The sequence below is a fragment of the Hemiscyllium ocellatum genome, chromosome 10 (assembly GCF_020745735.1).
Source record: "Hemiscyllium ocellatum isolate sHemOce1 chromosome 10, sHemOce1.pat.X.cur, whole genome shotgun sequence".
NCBI lineage: Eukaryota > Metazoa > Chordata > Chondrichthyes > Orectolobiformes > Hemiscylliidae > Hemiscyllium > Hemiscyllium ocellatum.
Window position 1 is genome coordinate 4,420,363 of NC_083410.1, and position 17,736 is coordinate 4,438,098.

At 43.4% G+C, this 17,736-nt stretch overlaps 1 protein-coding gene across 2 annotated transcripts in view; it reads left to right on the top strand.

Annotated features, from left to right (window-relative positions):
• The window catches only part of LOC132819617 (polymeric immunoglobulin receptor-like), a 28,957-nt gene extending 11,550 nt beyond the window's left edge, over positions 1 to 17,407 (top strand). The window contains exons 4-8 of one of the 2 annotated variants that reach the window (XM_060831198.1): positions 2,411 to 2,758; positions 3,315 to 3,465; positions 9,534 to 9,577; positions 13,681 to 13,724; positions 14,775 to 17,407. In XM_060831198.1, the coding sequence (XP_060687181.1) occupies positions 2,411 to 2,758; positions 3,315 to 3,465; positions 9,534 to 9,577; positions 13,681 to 13,724; positions 14,775 to 14,897 (710 nt within the window). In that variant the 3' untranslated portion in view covers positions 14,898 to 17,407. The remainder of the gene's footprint in view (positions 1 to 2,410; positions 2,759 to 3,314; positions 3,466 to 9,533; positions 9,578 to 13,680; positions 13,725 to 14,774) is intronic. The other variant, XM_060831199.1, reaches the window with a different exon arrangement.
• Positions 17,408 to 17,736: the final 329 nt, after the last annotated feature.

Genomic DNA, 17,736 nt, shown 5'->3' on the forward strand with positions numbered 1-17,736 from the left:
CTGCTGCATCCATCCAGGCAAGTTGTTCCATCATCCTCCTGAGTTTTGCTTTGTCGCTAGATGGTAGGCAGGCTGTGGGAGGCAGAGTGTGAGCTATTCACCTTGACCTGCTCTTGTAGCCACAGTATTGATTACACTGCTCCAGTTATGGACAACTTAGCGTGGATGCCCAGGCTGTGTTTCATCAGGGATTTGTTTTTCATTTTTCTGAATGTGATGTGGGCATCACTGGCAAGACCATAATTTGTTCCTCATCCCTAATTGCCCTCAAACTGAGTCACTTGCCTATTCACTTCAGAGGGCAGTAAGAACAAACCACATTGCTGTGGGTCTGGAGCCATTTGTGGGCCAGATCAGGTAAGGACGGCAGATTTCCTTTCTTGTTGGACATTAACAAATCAGATGGATTTTGACAACAATTGATGGGAACATCAGGAATTAAGGTGATATGTTTCCAGCTCTCAGTTAACCTGGAAATGCTGTGTATTATTGCGTTACAACTCATTTGTGAGTAAATTCAATAAAGAAGCAAACGGTTAGTGCCTTGTTTGGAGAAGCTGTTGCCCATGAGAGGTCTGGGTGGTATAAGGGGTGACTCTGTAATTATCTAACGCTGTGTTCATGGAGTGAAGGGTTCGGTGCCAACACTGCACACAGGAGTTCAACATTACTCCATCAGCCTGTATTTATCATTAATTTTAGAGTATAACAGAATACAAAGGGATTTGTTTTGTAGAAACCTGTTGTCTTCCTTAGACTTTCCCTCCCATGAGTCAGTTCCACATGAAAACTGGATCTGTTTCTCAATGTCACTTAAACTGAAAATTAAAGTGGGCACCAGTGTAACTCGTTAAGATGAGAGCAATTTATTCAGGAAAGTTCAAACACTCAGCCCTCAACTCTTTAGGCCGTCATTTCCCACAACCCCCTGCAGCTCCTGTTCTGCTCAATGACACACCCACCTCCACCTCTGATGTCCTTGTCCTGAGCTAAATCCTTCCTCACTCCCATCCTGGTTACTGCCCTTCTTATGACCCTCATCCATTCCCTTAGTCCAAGAAACACAGATTGAGGGAGATAGGAACAGGAGTAGGCCATTCAGCCCATCTTGCTTGCTCCACCACTTAATTAAATGATGGATGATCTGATATTAATCTCAGTTCTACATTCTTACATATCCCTGTTCACCTTTCACCCCCAGGTCATCAAGAATTCCTCCCACCCCCACCTTAAAAACATTTGGAGATTCTATATCCACTGCCTTTTGATGAAGGGAACTCTCAACCCTCTGAGAAAAAAAACATTTCCTCATTTCTGTCTTCATCGTGCACTCCCCTATTTTTAAACTGCCCACTAGTTCTAGATTCTCCCTGAAGAGGAACCATCCTTTCCATGTCCACCCTGTTCAAGGCCCCTCAGGATCTTACAGGTTTCATTGAAGGCCCCTCTGAGCCCAATGGGATCCAGAGTGAAACATCTGGAGGAAGGGTTCGCAGCTCGGGGAAGTTTGGATCCGAGTTGAGGAGCTGGAGTCTGAGCTGCAGACATTGTGTCACATCAGGGAGGGGGCAAGTTCCCTGGAAACCTTTCTCCAGAGGGTGCTTCCACTCCTTGGATTATGGAATTGGAGATGAGTCGTTGATCAGGGTGAGGGGGCTGTGACTGCAGGTGAGGACGGTATGGGCCCCAGACCTTTCTAACAGTGAGCCCAATGTCACAGGTTTATGTTTGTGACCCAATTCCAAGAATTCCCCAACCCTGGGATAGTAAACCTGGTCAGGAATGGAAGGGAAAGTCCGAGGTTCCGAACAGAAGGGCTTCATCTTGCCCATTGCTGGATCAATTCCAGGCAAGTGCAGTCAGGGTCTATCTGGCTTAGAGACAGAATCAGAGAATCACAGAAACATTCCAGTGTAGAAGAAGACCATTCAGCCCATCCTGTCTGCACCGACTCTTCAAATGAGCATCATTCCCGACTGCCAATGTCCTGCTCTCTCCCCACAGCCTTGCACACAGTTAGGATATAGAATTGGATGTGCAACAGTGAATCAGAGAGGGTGTCCTCAGGGACCACCGATTACTGGCTGTTAGAAACTTTTAACCCTTTCTTTTCAGTTTTCGCTGAGAATGAAACTTCTTAAATGGCTGCTCAGTCTGTTCCAATCAGTCAGCTGTGAGCATTGTGAAATTCTCCTCTCTCTAGTTAATTCACAAAATGAATCACAGCAGCAAATTGGAAAGCACTCAACTGATGGATATGTTTCAAGTCATTCCCCCTCAAATTACAAATAACAATATCCACACAGAAAGCTTCAGTTCAACCTCTGTAAATCATCATTTTACCAGGAAGAGGTTTTATAAAATGTTACAATTCCAGTTATATTATTTTTTTCCTCTTCAACACAAACAGATCCATTGGCTGATCCAGTCCTCATTCAGGATCCAGTGGTCAGCAAGGTACCAGGGGGTGAAACTGTCACGTTCCAGTGTGCCATGCACAATGCCAGTGTGATTGACACTGATGTCCACTGGCACCACCAGCGACCTGGCAGCAACAGGGAGTGGGTGATAAGCCACTTTGTGAACGGCACCCTCACCAAGGCCCAGGGTTTCCATGATCGTGTTCTGCTTTCCAGGAATATCCACAGGAACAGTTACACTCTGAGCCTTGTAAATGTGACTCAGAATGATACTGCTGTGTACAGCTGCAGTGTGTGGAGCTACATCTATGGAGCAGGGAGCCAACTCAATGTAACTGGTAAGTCAATGGGAGGGAACATTGGTGTGAACAGAGAAGGGAGTACCTGGCTGCTATGGAAGGGCAGAATGGTCATCAAGGCCAGGTATTCCCAAGGCAGCATGGGGAGTGGTTTGGAGGGAAACTTGCAGGGAGTGGTGTTCCCATGTATCTGCTGCCCTTATCCTTCTAGATGGAGGAGGCTGTGGGTTTGGAAGGTGTGCCTGAGGATGTTTTGTGAATGTCTGCAGTATATCTTGTAGAATATGCATGACAGAGAGTCAGTGGTGGTGGGAATGGGTGCTTGTGGCTGTCGTGGCCAATGGTGCCTGTTGCTTTGTTCTGGATGATGACAAGAGTCTGGAGTGTTGTTGGAGCTGCACCCCTCCAGGCAGGTGAGGAGTATTCCATCACATTGCTGACTTGCTGGTAATGGACAGGCTTTGGGGAGTCCGGAGTTGAGTTAGTATCCTAAGGAAATCAAAATTAATGTTATTGATGATCTGAAACATTGCTCAGAATGAAGTGTGTGTGTGTGTGTGTGTGTGTGTGTAAGTAACATTCTGATATTTTACAGAAGCATCTTCCCACAAACTTCCCTGGACTTCAGATCCCATTTTAATCATTGGCACCATTCTGGGCATCACTGTCTTGATCTGCATTGCCCTGCTCACATTTTTCCTTCGGAAACAAAAGCTGCATTCATCAGTGAAGGACTCCACACAAGGGTAAATCCCATTTCATCTTGGGTTTGATACTGTCACTGCACTGTTATTGTTTTTGACATTGGTGGTGATTGTTTTTAGTGAGTGCTGATATGCCCACAGCAATAAACAATAGATAATAGGTGCAGGAGTAGGCCATTCTGCCCTTCGAGCCTGCACCACCATTCAATATGATCATAGCTGATCATCCTTAATCAATATCCTGTTCCTGCCTTATCTCCATAACCCTTGATTCCACTATCCTTGAGAGCTCTATCCAACTCTTTCTTAAATGAATCCAGAGACTGGGCCTCCACTACCCTCTGGGACAGAGCATTCCACACAGCCACCACTCTCTGGGTGAAGAAGTTTCTCCTCATCTCTGTCCTAAATGGTCTACCCTGTATTTTTAAGCTGTGTCCTCTGGTTCGGCACTCGCCCATCAGCGGAAACATGTTTCCTGCCTCCAGAATGTCCAATCCTTTAATAATCTTATATGTCTCAATCAGATCCCCTCTCAGTCTTCTAAACTCAAGGGTATACAAGCCCAGTCGCTCCAGTCTTTCAGCGTAAGGTAGTCCCACCATTCCAGGAATTGACCTCATGAACCTACGCTGCACTCCCTCAATAGCCAGAATGTTATTCCTCAAATTTGGACACCAGAACTGCACACAATACTCCAGGTGTGGTCTCACCAGGGCCCTGTACAGCTGCAGAAGAACCTCTTTGCTTCTATACTCAATCCCTCTTGTTATGAAGGCCAGCATGCTATTAGCCTTCATGTACCTGCATGCTTACCTTCATTGGCGGGTGTACAAGAACACCCAGATCTCTTTGTACTGCCCCTTTACCTAAATTGATTCCATTTAGGTAGTAATCTGCCTTCCTGTTCATGCCACCAAAGTGGATAACCATACATTTATCCACATTAAACAGCATCTGCCATGCATCTGACCACTCACCTAACCTGTCCAGGTCACGCTGTAATCTCCTAACATCCTCTTCACATTTCACCCTGCCAGCCAGCTTAGTATCATCAGCAAATTTGCTAATGTTATTACTAATACCATCTTCTATATCATTAATATATATTGTAAAAAGCTGCGTTCCCAGCACTGATCCCTGCGTTACCTCACTGGTCACTGCCTGCCATTCCGAAATGGAGCCATTTATCACTACTCTTTGTTTCACCATTGTAAATGGTGGGTGAGTGACTTTCGAGACCATGACACACGTCCAGATGCCCAATCACTGCCAGTTTGCTCCATCTCTGGTATCACACTCCTCCAGTGCCAGGTCAATGGTACCTGCTGGTGACAGTCAGAAAGCTTTGAATGGGTCAAGCATTAAAAATCACCTGCAGGATCCCCAGGAGGTACTGGATCATTACCCACCGAGCCCAATGTCAGGGTCTGCCTTGGTACTGGGGATCACTGGCAGCACAGCGACTCACAAGTGAGTGCCAGATGACCCGGCCCTACAGCCCATGCTGACCTTTCACTTCCACATCAGCAGAAAGCCCAAATCATATTTCCCTGTCCTGCTCCCCCATCCATTCAATCCCCTTTATTGTCCCACTCTCTCCAATTGAATCCTGAATGTTGACATTGATCCTCCACATGCCATTAATCTGGAGTGACTTTCAGAGCCACTTGACCGTCTGGGTGAAAAGATTTCCTGAGCGTCTGGACTCGATCTTTTCTGTTGTGTTTTGTAACCATGATCCCTCATACTTCATCCCCTCAATAGTCTGTTTCTATCTCATTCATGGTCCCTTCAAAGGATTTTAAATATTTTGATTGCAGTCCAAAAGGCTGGGTTCTTCCAATGATATAAAGACATTCTGAAGTCTTTCTTTACAATTCCATTTGCTGTACTGGGCAGCATCCCAGTGAGTTGTTGACCAGAAGAAATAGAAACAGGAGTAGGCCATTTAATCCCTCAAACCTGCTGTGCCATTCAATAGGGTCATGGCTGATACAACATTGCTCTCATCCACTCTCCTGCCTTTCTCTATAACCCTCAAAACCCCAACTGATCAAGATCTCCATCTCAAGACTTCAAAACTCTGCATCCACAGCTCTCTGTGGCAAGGAGTTCCAAAGACTCAGAACCCTCTCAGAGTAGAAATTCCTCCTCAGTCTTAAATTGATGTCCCATTATTCTGAGACTATGTCCTCTGGCCCTAGACTATCCCATGGGGGAAACACTCTGTCAGCATTAACTCTGTCAAGCCCCATAAGATCCTAGATGTTTCAACGCGATCATCTCTCATTCCTCTCATCTCCAGTGAGTAGAGTTCCAACTGGTTCAGCCTTTGATGAGAAGACAATCCCTCCACGGCAGGGATCATCCTTATGAACTTTCTCAGAATCGCCTCTGTTAAATAATATCTTTTTCTTAAATAAGGTGATCCTGCTGACTGTACTTCAGACGTACAGATCAGTCTCTTAGTCTTCACAGCTTCATGACCTTGAAGAGGAGAGCTCTGTCAGTGTCTGGAGGCTGATGGAATGTTCACTCTGAGTAAAGGACACACATGCCCCGAGGATCTTAGTTAACATTCAAAAGATAAAGAATATTCTCTTGATGCTGAAACTGTAAACATTGACTTTAGCAAGTTTGTTTGAATCTAGCAGTGAGTGTAAATCCAGTGGGAAGTTAAGTATTATCCATATACACGGAGCCCAGTGGAACACTGTATCCAGCTGAGTCTAGCTGCTGTTTATCCATGACCCTCCAGCACAGGCTACAGTGTCCTGTTACTGAGAAAGACACCCAAACAGAATTAAAATGTGGCACTCATATCAATCTCTGCTCTGTCTCCAAACATGACGGTTATTTTCATATTCACCCAGGGACCTCGAAGTGAAGGAGCCATTGGGAAGTAGTGACCATAATACAATAAGCTTCAATCTGCAATTTGAGAGGGAGAGGGTATAATCAGAAGTGACAATATTTCTGTTGAATAAAGGGAACTATGGAGCTATGAGGGAGGAGCTGGCCAAAGTTCAATGGTGCAATACCTTAGCAGGGATGACAGTGGAGGAACAATGGCAGACATTTTTGTGTATAATGCAGAAGTTGCAGGATCAGTTCATTCCAAAAAGGAAGAAAGATCCTAGGAGGAGGCATGGGTGGCCATGGCTGACGAGGGAAGTTAAGAAACATATAAAGTTAAAAGAGAAAAAGTATAACATAGTAAAGATAAGTGGGAAAACGGAGGACTTTGAAGCTTTTAAAGAACAACAGAGGATTATTAAGAAGGAAATACGCAGAGAAAAAAATGAGGTATGAAGGTAAACTGGCCAAAAATATAAAGGAGGATAGTAAAAGCTTTTTTGGGTTTGTGAAAGGCAAAAAAAATGGTTAAGACTAAAATTGGGCCCTTGAAGACAGAAACAGGGGAATATATTACGGGGAACAAAGAAATGGCAGATGAATTGAATTGGTACTTCAGACCTGTGTTCACTGGGGAAGACACAAGCAATCTCCCTGAGGTAACAGTGGCTGAAGGACCTGAACTGAAGGGAATTTATATTTGCCAGGAATTGGTGTTGGAGAGACTGTTAGGTCTGAAGGTTGATAAGTGCCCGGGGCCTGATGGTCTACATCCCAGGATACTGAAGGAGGTGAGTCGAGAAATCGTGGATGCATTGGTGATTATTTTCCAGTGTTCCATAGATTCGGGATCAGTTCCGGCGGATTGGAGGGTGACTAATGTTGTACCACTTTTTAAGAAAGGTGGGAGAGAGAAAGCAGGAAATTATACACCAGTTAGTCTGACCTCTGTGGTGGGAAAGATGCTGGAGTCTATTATAAAGGATGAAATTACGACACATCTGGACAGTAGTAACAGGATAGGTCAGAGTCAGCATGGATTTATAAAAGGGAAATCATGCTTGACAAATCTTCTGGAATGTTTTGAGGATGTAACTCTGAAAATGGACGAGGGAGATCCAGTAGATGTAGTGTACCTAGACTTTCAGAAAGCTTTTGATAAAGTCCCACATAGGAGGTTAGTGAGCAAAATTAGGGTGCATGGTATTTGGGGCAAAATACTAACTTGAATTTAAAGTTGGTTGGCTGACAGGAAACAATGAGTAGTGATAAACGGCTCAATTTCGGAATGGCAGGCAGTGACCAGTGGGGTACCGCAGGGATCAGTGCTGGGACCGCAGCTTTTTACAATATATATTAATGATATGGAAGATGGTATTAGTAATAACATTAGCAAATTTGCTGATGATACTAAGCTGTGTCAAGGCGAATATGAGGAGGATGTTAGAAGATTACAGCGTGACCTGGACAGGTTAGGTGAGTGGTCAGATGCATGGCAGATGCAGTTTAATGTGGATAAATGTATGGTTATCCACTTTGGTGGCAAGAACAAGAAGGCAGATTACTGCCTAAATGGAATCAATTTAGGTAAAGGGGTAGTACAAAGAGATCTGGGTATTCTTGTATACCAGTCAATGAAGGTAAGCATGCAGGTACATGAAGGCTAATAGCATGCTGGCCTTCATAACAAGAGGGATTGAGTATAGAAGCAAAGAGGTTCTTCTGCAGCTGTACAGGGCCCTGGTGAGACCACACCTGGAGTATTGTGTGCAGTTCTGGTGTCCATATTTGAGGAATAACATTCTGGCTATTGAGGAAGTGCAGCGTAGGTTCATGAGGTCAATTCCTGGAATGGCGGGACTACCCTTACACTGAAAGACTGGAGTGACTGGGCTTGTATACCCTTGAGTTTAGAAGACTGAGAGGGGATCTGATTGAGACATAGAAGATTATTAAAGGATTGGTCACTCTGGAGGTAGGAAACAGGTTTCCGCTGATGGGTGAGTGCCGAACCAGAGGACACAGCTTAAAAATACAGGGTAGACCATTTAGGACAGAGATGAGGAGAAACTTCTTCACCCAGAGAGTGGTGGCTGTGTGGAATGCTCTTCCCCGGAGGGCAGTGGAGGCCCAGTCTCTGGATTCATTTAAGAAAGAGTTGGATAGAGCTCTCAAGGATAGTGGAATCAAGGGTTATGGAGATAAGGCAGGAACAGCATATTGAATGGTGGTGCAGGCTCAAAGGGCAGAATGGCCTACTCCTGCACCTATTGTCTATTATCTATTGAAAATAGGCATCAATGGCTGAGCACTGCATTTATTCCCCTGGAGAAGGTGGTGGTGATTTGCCTTCTTTAACTGCTGCAATCCAGTGAACATGCTGTGTTTGTTGTGTTCTGATGGAAAGATTCAAGTCTCTGATCATCAGCTCCTAACGCGAGCTGCAGGACAGGGTCTTGATTGGAAACCAGAGACTCATGGTTTCACCTTGACCGCAGTCCAAGCCTTTATTGTCCATTCCTCCCTGCTGGGGAAAAATCTATCTGAACCTCTGGGATGAGAGAGATAAAAATCAATTCCATCTATAAACATTTTTCTAAATGATTGGTTTATTGATGTTAAAACATGAGCAGTTTATACATGAATAGAGTTGAAACTTACATAAACCAGAAACTAAAGTCAGCTATTTTTCTGAAAGCCTGAGGGTTAATCCTTCCTCACTCTCACTTTTTAGCTGGTTCTTATTCCATTGTAGAGAAGTCACTGGGAAATGTTACTTTTCAATCTGTTCTGACTCCTCTCTTGGCCAGTTGGGATTTGAACCCAGATGATCTGCTCAGGGATAGAAATGCTGCCCCTTCACAGAGAGGCCCCTTAACAATAAAACTGGACGTGAACCAGAAGTCTTCTGATCACATCACAGGCCAGAGGAAAGTCACAAATCCATTTGCTGATGACTTGCTCCAGCTCCAATCGAACATTAGTTTCTCTCTCTGTCTGTACCAGCTGAAAGTGCAGTAAGTTGCTTGAAGAAATCTCTCCCTTCCACAGATGGAAACAACAACGACTCGGCCAAGTTTCCCAGCATGCCCTCTGGTTCGGTCAAATTCTTTCCTTTGTTGTTCTGCTTTTTTTAAAAAAAGAATCAAGTTTGGTGAAAAGTATAAAATCCACCATCCTTGAGACTGTGAAGATGACAGTGTTGTTCTGTGGTAAATGTGCAATAAATCTAATGGGTTGCATTTATTTAGGAACCCTGTTGAAGACCAGGACATTGTGTATGCAACAGTAAATGGTAAGCAAACTATTCCATCATTCTCACAACATTGGGCAGGAATTACTCTGTTCCAAATCTCTATTTAACACAGTTAGATTCCTGATGTTATTGATAAGCTCATGGTTAGAGCAGCTCATTTGTCGGATTGACACAACTTACCATCATGGTCACTCACCGGGACATATTCACACGAGGCTGCAGATGTTCTTTAACAATGGAACTTACGTTTATTACACAAAGAGAGAAAGTAATACGCCAGGTTGTGTGTATATATTTATTACACTGAGAACAACATTAACACACTCATCAAAACAATGTTGCACCCAAATTCACATCACTAACCACTACAGAGGCACAAAACTGGGGAAATTATACTTCAATCTCAACTCTGTACTTTCCCAATGTCCTGATTCCTGTTCATTTCTCTGTCTTGAACTGCCATAACAATTCCGTGGTTTTTCTCTGAATTCAAATGCATGAGTCAATCGATGTTCTAATGTCTCAACATTTTCAATTTGAACAAGCTGAAGGTTTCTGTCCCAAATTCTCCCTGTTTGGAGAAGTTCACAAATGGGAAAAACATTGTTGCTGTGGTGACTGGTTTCTTCTCCATTGAAAACTCGAGCTGGGAGAGAAACTCAAACTTCATTCTGAATTCAACTCTTGGTCGTTTTCAACTTAAACATTGTGTTTATCAAACAGAACTCAAAACAAAACTGAAAGTTTAATGCATTTACACTGTCTGTCATAAACACAGAAGCTACTATTTATTTAACATTCCAGAGGTTCTCCCAATTCCCAGATGGCATTCATGTGTCTTCTTGGAATGGCAGCATTGAATTCCTGTTCCAGAATGGTTTTAGAACAGAGCATAGAACATTACAGCGCAGTGCAGGCCCTTCAGCCCTCGATATTGTACTGACCTATGGAACCAATCTGAAGCCCATCTACCCTACACAATTCCATGATCATCCATATGTTTATCCAATGACCATTTAAATGTCTGAAAATTGGTGAGTCCACTACAGTTGCAAGCAGTGCACTTCATGCTCCTACTGCTCTCTAAATAAAGAAACTACCTCTGATGTCTGTCCAATATCTACCACCCCTCAATTCAAAGTAATGTCCCCTCGTGCCAGTCATCACACCGAAAGAAAAAGAATCTCACTGTCTACTATACCTAACCTCCTGATTATCTTATGTCGCAATTAAGTCACCTCTCAACCGTCTTCTCTCTAATGAAAACAGCCTCAAGTCCCTCAGCTTTTCCTCATAAGACCATCCCTCCATACCAGGCATCACCCTACTCTGCACCCATTCGAAAACTTCCACATCCTTCCGATAATGCTGTGACCAGAACTATAGTCTAGATTAGAGTGATGCTGGAAAAGCACAGCAGGTCAGGCAGCATCCAAGGAGCAGGAAAATCGACATTTCAGGCAAAAGCCCTTCATCAGGAATACAGGAACTATACACAGTATTCCAAGTGCGGCCACACCAGACTTTTATACAGCTGCAGCATGACCTTATGACTCCAAAACTCATGACTACCAATAAAAGCTAGCACACCATATGCCTTCTTAACAACCCTATCAACCTGGTGGCAACTTTCACGGATCTATGTACATGGACACCTAGATCTCTCTGCTCATCCACACTACCAAGAATCTTACCATTAGCCCTGTACTCTTTATTCCTGTTGTTCCTTCCAAAGTGAATCACCTCACACTTTTCTGCATTAAACTCCATTTGCCACCTGTCAGCGCAGCTCTGCAGCTTATTTATGTCCCTCTGTAACCTGCAACATCCTTTAGCATGATCCACAACTCCACTGACCTCAGTGTCATCCACAAATGTACTAACCCATCCTTCTACACTCTGATCCAGGTCATTTGTAAAAATGAGAAATAGCAGTGACCCCAAAACAGATCCTTGCAGGACCCCACCAGTAACTGAACTCCAGGATGAACATTTCCCTTCAACCACCACCCTCTGTCTTCTTTCAACTAGTCAATTTCTGATCCAAACTGCTAAATTACCCTCAATTCCATGCCTCCATATTTTCTGTAATAGCCTACCTTGGGAAAACTTATCAAACACTTACTGAAATCCATATAAACCACATCAACCATTTTACTCTCATCCACCCATTTGGTCACCTTCTCAAAGAACTCAATAAGGCTTGTGAGGCACAATCTATCCTTCACAAAACCGTGTTGACCATCCTTAATCAACTTATTCCTCTCCAGGTGATTATGAATCCTGTCTCTTTCAAATATTTCCAACACTTAACCCACAACCAAATTAAGGCTCACTGGTATATAATTACTTCCCTTCTTGAACAAGGGGACAACATTTGCTATCTTCTGGCACTATTCCTGTAGACAATAACAACATAAATATCAAAGCCAAAGGTTCTACAATCCCCTCCCTGGCTTCCCAAAGAATCCTAGAATAAATCCTTCTGGCCTAGGGGATTTATCTATTTTCACACTTTCCAGAATTACTAACACCTCCTCCTTGTGAACCTCAATCCCATCTTCGAGTAAAAAATGAGGTTTGCAGATGCTCTGCCTGGCCTGCTGTGCTTTGACCAGCAACACATTTTCAGCTCAATCCCATCTTGTCTAGTAGCCTGGATCTCAGTATTCTCCTCGTCAATATTGTCTTTTTCCAGTGTGAATACTGATGAAATATATTCATTTAATGCTTCCCCTATCTCCTCAGACTCCATGCACAACTTCTCACTACTGTCCGTGATTGGCCCTAATCTTTCTCTAGTTATTCTTTTGTTCCTGATATACCTATAGAAAGCTTTCAGGTTTTGCATGATCCTACTTGCCAACTACCTCTCGTGTCCCCTCCTGGCTCTTCTTAGCTCTCACTTCAGGTCTTTCCCGGCTAACTTATAACTCTCAAATGCCCTAACTGAGCCTTCACCTCTCATCCTGACATAATCCTCCTTCTTAATCTTGACAATGGCTTCAACATCTTTAGTAAACCATGGCTCCCTCTTTCGACCACTTCCTTCCTGTCTGACAGGTCCATGCTTATTAAGCACATGCAGTAGTTGTTCCTTGAATATGCTCCAGATTTCAAGTATGCTCATCCCCTGCAGTTACCTTCCCCATCCACTGCATTCTAAATCTTGCCTAATTGCATCATAATTGCCTTTCCCCCAGCAATAATTCTTGCCCTGCGTTATCCCTTTCCATCACTAAAGTAAACATAACCGAATTGTGTTCTATCAACAAAGTGCTCACCTACCTCCAAATCTAACAGCTGGCCAGGTTCATTACCTAGTACCAAATCCAATGTGACCTTGCGCCTTGTTGACCTGTCTACATACTACATCAATAAACCTTCCTGCACACATTGGACAAAAACCGATCCATCTAAAGTAGCCAAACTATAGTATTTCCAGTCAATATTTGGAAAGTTAGAGGCCCCCATGACAACAACCCTGTTAATCTCACTCCGATCCAGAACTATCTTTGCAAGCTTTTCCTCTACATCTGAAACTATTCAGAGGCCAAAAAAATCTGGAATGCTGTCTCCACTCTCCTTTCCTGTTTCTAAAATTTCTGACCTTCTAAAAGAATCTCAACAGCGCAAACCTATATTCAAAAGTGTCTGTTCTTTTTAATCATTCCAAATTACAGAAATGATATATTTTACATACTACTTATCATCACAAAAGAGCAGAGATAAGGAGAAATGTTTTCCCCGGACAGAGTTAATGGGGTCTGGAACACTCTCCCTGAAAAACTGTTTGAAGCTGATTCCATAACAAATGTGAAGAAGGATTTGGGCAGGTATTTGGGGAAGAAGGATGTAGAGGGTCACTGATAAAGAGCAGGGCTGTGAGGTTGAGCATAATAACATTTTAAAAAATCTAATGTGGGTGTGATTGGTCGATGGTGCTCTCTCTGTGCTGAGTTTGTCTGATTGACATGATGAGCGTTATAACGGAGAGCAGTGTCCAGGATTCCCACCAGCTACCTTCCTCTAAAACTGCCCAAAGTCACACTGGCATTTTCCCCTCACCATCTTTCCCAGTTTAAAGAGCTCGATTGTGACTTGGCTCCATGCTGAAGAGATTTCATTCTGTTTTCTTTCAGACCGAACATGGAGCAGTGAGCAAGTGGCAGTTCCACCTGTTGTGGTAAGGAAATGGGACACCGCTGTTGGTGTTTGCTGCATTTTGTGAAACAGAAGCCACATCCTGGAGGAACTTCAGTATCACCAGAACGATAACAAATCATAACTTGTAACACACAGAGAGTCTCTGTTCCACAATGGGTTCTGGCTGAAAATAATCAAAAATCAGTCAATTATTTTCTTCTTTTTAATCTTGGGACAAGTTGCATGGACAGAAATGTCCACAATGTTCCAGTGCCTGGGAAATGCTGTCACATTTTGTGGGATTACCATCACAGACAGAATGCTCTGGGGTCTATGTTCCTCCTAATGGATTGTTCAGGTGCAGGGGGACCCTCTGAGGGCTGAGATTAAGAAGGGGGAATGAGCCAAGACCATGTGGCTGTAATTCAATCTCAATTCCACCTTCCTTCACCATCCCCCAATGTTCTTCATTCCCTCAGTATACAACCGATTGCTGTCTGGTGTCTGTGAGGAGCTGAAACCCATAACAAGCCCTGATTCGGAAGATTCAATCCCTGCTCTGCCCCAAATGAGCGACTGCAGTTGGGGAAGAGAGGAGCTTGGCTCCATTGACCTCAGCACCTGAGATTAAGAAGGGGGGGGGAAAGAGACAGCATTCCAACTTTCCCCTCCTGAATCATGATCCTTACATCCTTGGATATCAGCCAGGGTTCAGTAGGAACTCTCTTGCTGCTCATTCAGATGGATATCAATTCAAGCCTCAGTCATAGATTTGAGCACAGACTTTGGGCTGACTCTCCAGAGCAGTACTGAGGGAGTGCTGCTCTTTAAAAGCTGCCCCACTTTTGGACAAGGAGTGAAATCTGGATCCCCTCTGCTGCCTCAGATGGATGTAAAATATCCCTGGGCAATACTTTGGCAGAGAGCAGAGAGGTTTTGCTGCACTCCCAGGGTGATGAGAGTCCATTCCCCCACATTCACCAAAACAGACCATCTGCTCAGCGCTGCTGCTGGGATCTTGCTGTGTACAAATGAGCACCTCCCAGTGCCTGTGAGGAAATTACTGAATGATGTTTGTGTTCGATTCCAGCCGGCTGAAGGGGAATGTCATTATACTGAGCTTCACTTTCACCGACAAGGAAGCAGCCAGCCGACAGTAACAGCTGCTGAAACGAGCTCGGAGTACGCAGTTATAAAACAGGCAAGAAACTGAAGTTCAGCAGGACCCTTTCACTCTGCAGCAAGGAGCAGTCAAGAGCAGTTCACTCCATCTGAATCATCTCAGCTTCTTCTTCACATTCACTCAGATTCAGGCTTCCTCACCAACAATTGTTCCATGTCCATATATTTCCAGACCCTGAAATTACTGGGCACTCAGACCCTCTCAAACCCTGAGATTACTGAGTACTCAGACCCTCTCAAACCCTGAGATTACTGAGTACTCAGACCCTCTCAAACCCTGAGATTACTGAGCACTCAGACCCTCTCAAACCTTGAGATTACTGCACACTCTGACCCTCCCAGAGCCTGAGATTACTGGGCACTCTGATCATCCAGAACCCTGATAGAACCTGGAACAGTACAGCGCATGAAATGGCCCTTTGGCCCACGATATTGTGCTGAACATTACACCAAATGAAACTAATCCCTTCTGTGTGCCCATGGTCCATGTCCCTCCATTCCTTGAATATTCATGTGGCTTGTTTAAGCACCCCAATTGTAACTGACTCCACCATTACCCCTGGCAATGCATTCCAGCCTCCTCCCACTCGCTGTGTAAAATACCTGCCTCTCAAATCTCCTGGGAACTTACCCTCTCTCACCTTAAACGCATACCCCATCGTATTCGACATTTCAACTCAAGGAGAAGGATTCTGACCATCAATCATATCTATGCATATCATTGTCTTATGGACTTCTATCAAGCCTCTCCTCAGCCTCTGCTGCTCCAAAGAAAACAACCCAAGTTTCTCTAGCCTCTCCTTTTGGCTCATATCCTCTCATTCAGGCAGCCTCCTGATAAACCTCTTCTGCACCCTCGCCAAAGCCTCCACGTCCTTCCTGTAATGTAGAAATCAGAATTGAACACAATACTCTAAGTGAGGCCTAACCAAAGTCTTATAAAGTGGCAACATGACGCCCTGACTCTCATACTCAATTCCCTGACCCAGTAAACACAAGCATGCATGTGCTTTCTGTACAATCCTATCTACAGTGTAACCACTTTCAGGGAGCTGTGAACTTGAATTCCAAGTCTCTCTCAACATCAATGTTTTTCAAGATCCTACCATTAACTGTGTACTTTTCCTGAACATTTGATCTCCCAAAGTGCAGCACCTCACACTTACTTGGATAAAACACCATCTGCCATTTCTTCACCCATACCAGCAACTGATCTACATCCCGCTGTATCCTTTGCCAACCTTCCAACCTATCCACAACTCCACTGATCTTTGTATCACCTGCAAATGTACTAACCCACCTATCTACATTTCCATCTAAGTCATTTATATTGTTATAAAGCAGAGGTTAACCCCTTCCCCCCACCCCCCCACACCCCTCCCCCAAGAAGTAAAACCAAAACACCCCAAGAGGAGCACCTTGTCTTATAATCTGTTTAAGGAGGGTGGAAAGTGGTGTAACCTGCCTTTCAGCAACTTCTAGTTATTAAATGAATTAAACCTCTGACACGCACTTCGCAATTAATATACGACAATTTATTTATGTAACTCTAACAGTGAACAAATTAACTAAATTATTAATAAGCCAAATAAACCCCTTCTAACTACTAACTAGTCCCAAATAAAACAAGATTCCCATAGTATGCTGTTCCATAGTTACAAATCCCACTCATGTAACAGAAAATAGCATTTAGAACATTATAGCCTGGTTACATGTCTTCTGGAATCTTTTGTGCTTTCACAATCAAGTCTCCTGTCAAGAATATTAACTAGCTGTGCCGTTAGCATGGTTGTTATTCAGACGGTGTTTTGTCTAAGACAGAGAGGAGGCTGTGAGAGCCCATAATTCTCTCTTGACAGCTAGGGGGCATTAGCTCTAGCAAGTGGCAGTTTTCTCTGGGATCTTTGTCCAACTACACTCTTCTTTTATACCCATGATGACATATCAATATTTCTTACATAGTGTTACGACACGGGGTAAACCCCTCTGCTACAATCAACCAGCAACTCAAAAAGATTCATCCCATGCTGTAATCTGTTAAAATTTGAGAGGCAAAGAACGATCCCAAAAGTCACTATTTAAAGTAAAAAATAACAACTTTTTAAAGTCTAACAGATAATGATTAACTAACAATTATTTATAATTCCTTTATCTAAACCTATCTTTTACTTTCCCCTCTACACTACAGGTCCAATAAAAATCCCAATTACGATTTACAAAAAAAAGATCATGTTTCAAAACCAGTCAGCTTTGCTGGGTGTTCTCTGTAGAATTTCCTCTGTCTTCTTTTCTGCTTCTTAAGGATTTTGCTTCACATGTCATTGATAGATAAAGGTACCTTTAAGAGAGCACATGTTTCTGTTAGCAGTCTCTCTAGTTGTTGGTGCTAGCTGCTCTTTGCCGCTTTGGGTAACTGTTCAAAATGTCTGATATTCATACCCCAAAACATTGAATCATTTCATTGGTTTTGTGTTGTCAAAACAGTATTTGTTTTTTCAAATTTGATTGGATTTTGGTAACTTGGGGTATAATTTACACTGATTGGCCAAAGTTCAAATTTGGTTTTGTATTCTGGCAACACAGCTCTTAGCTGTTTCAACCAAATGTTACATTGTTTCCTTGTTCTGGACTCTCTATGCTTCTTTAAATCCTTGATAGCTTTTCAACACTTTCAAAAGTAATGTACCCTTACACCTTCATAATAAGAAGTTTGGTCCTAGGTTTCCAAAACCATCATATTTAAATTTAATAGGTTTTAGCATCAGAATGAAAGTGAGGACTGCAGATGCTGGAGATCAAAGTCAAAAAGTGTGGCACTGGAAAAGCACAGCTGGTCAGGCAGCATCCGAGGAGCTGGAGAGTTGACGTTC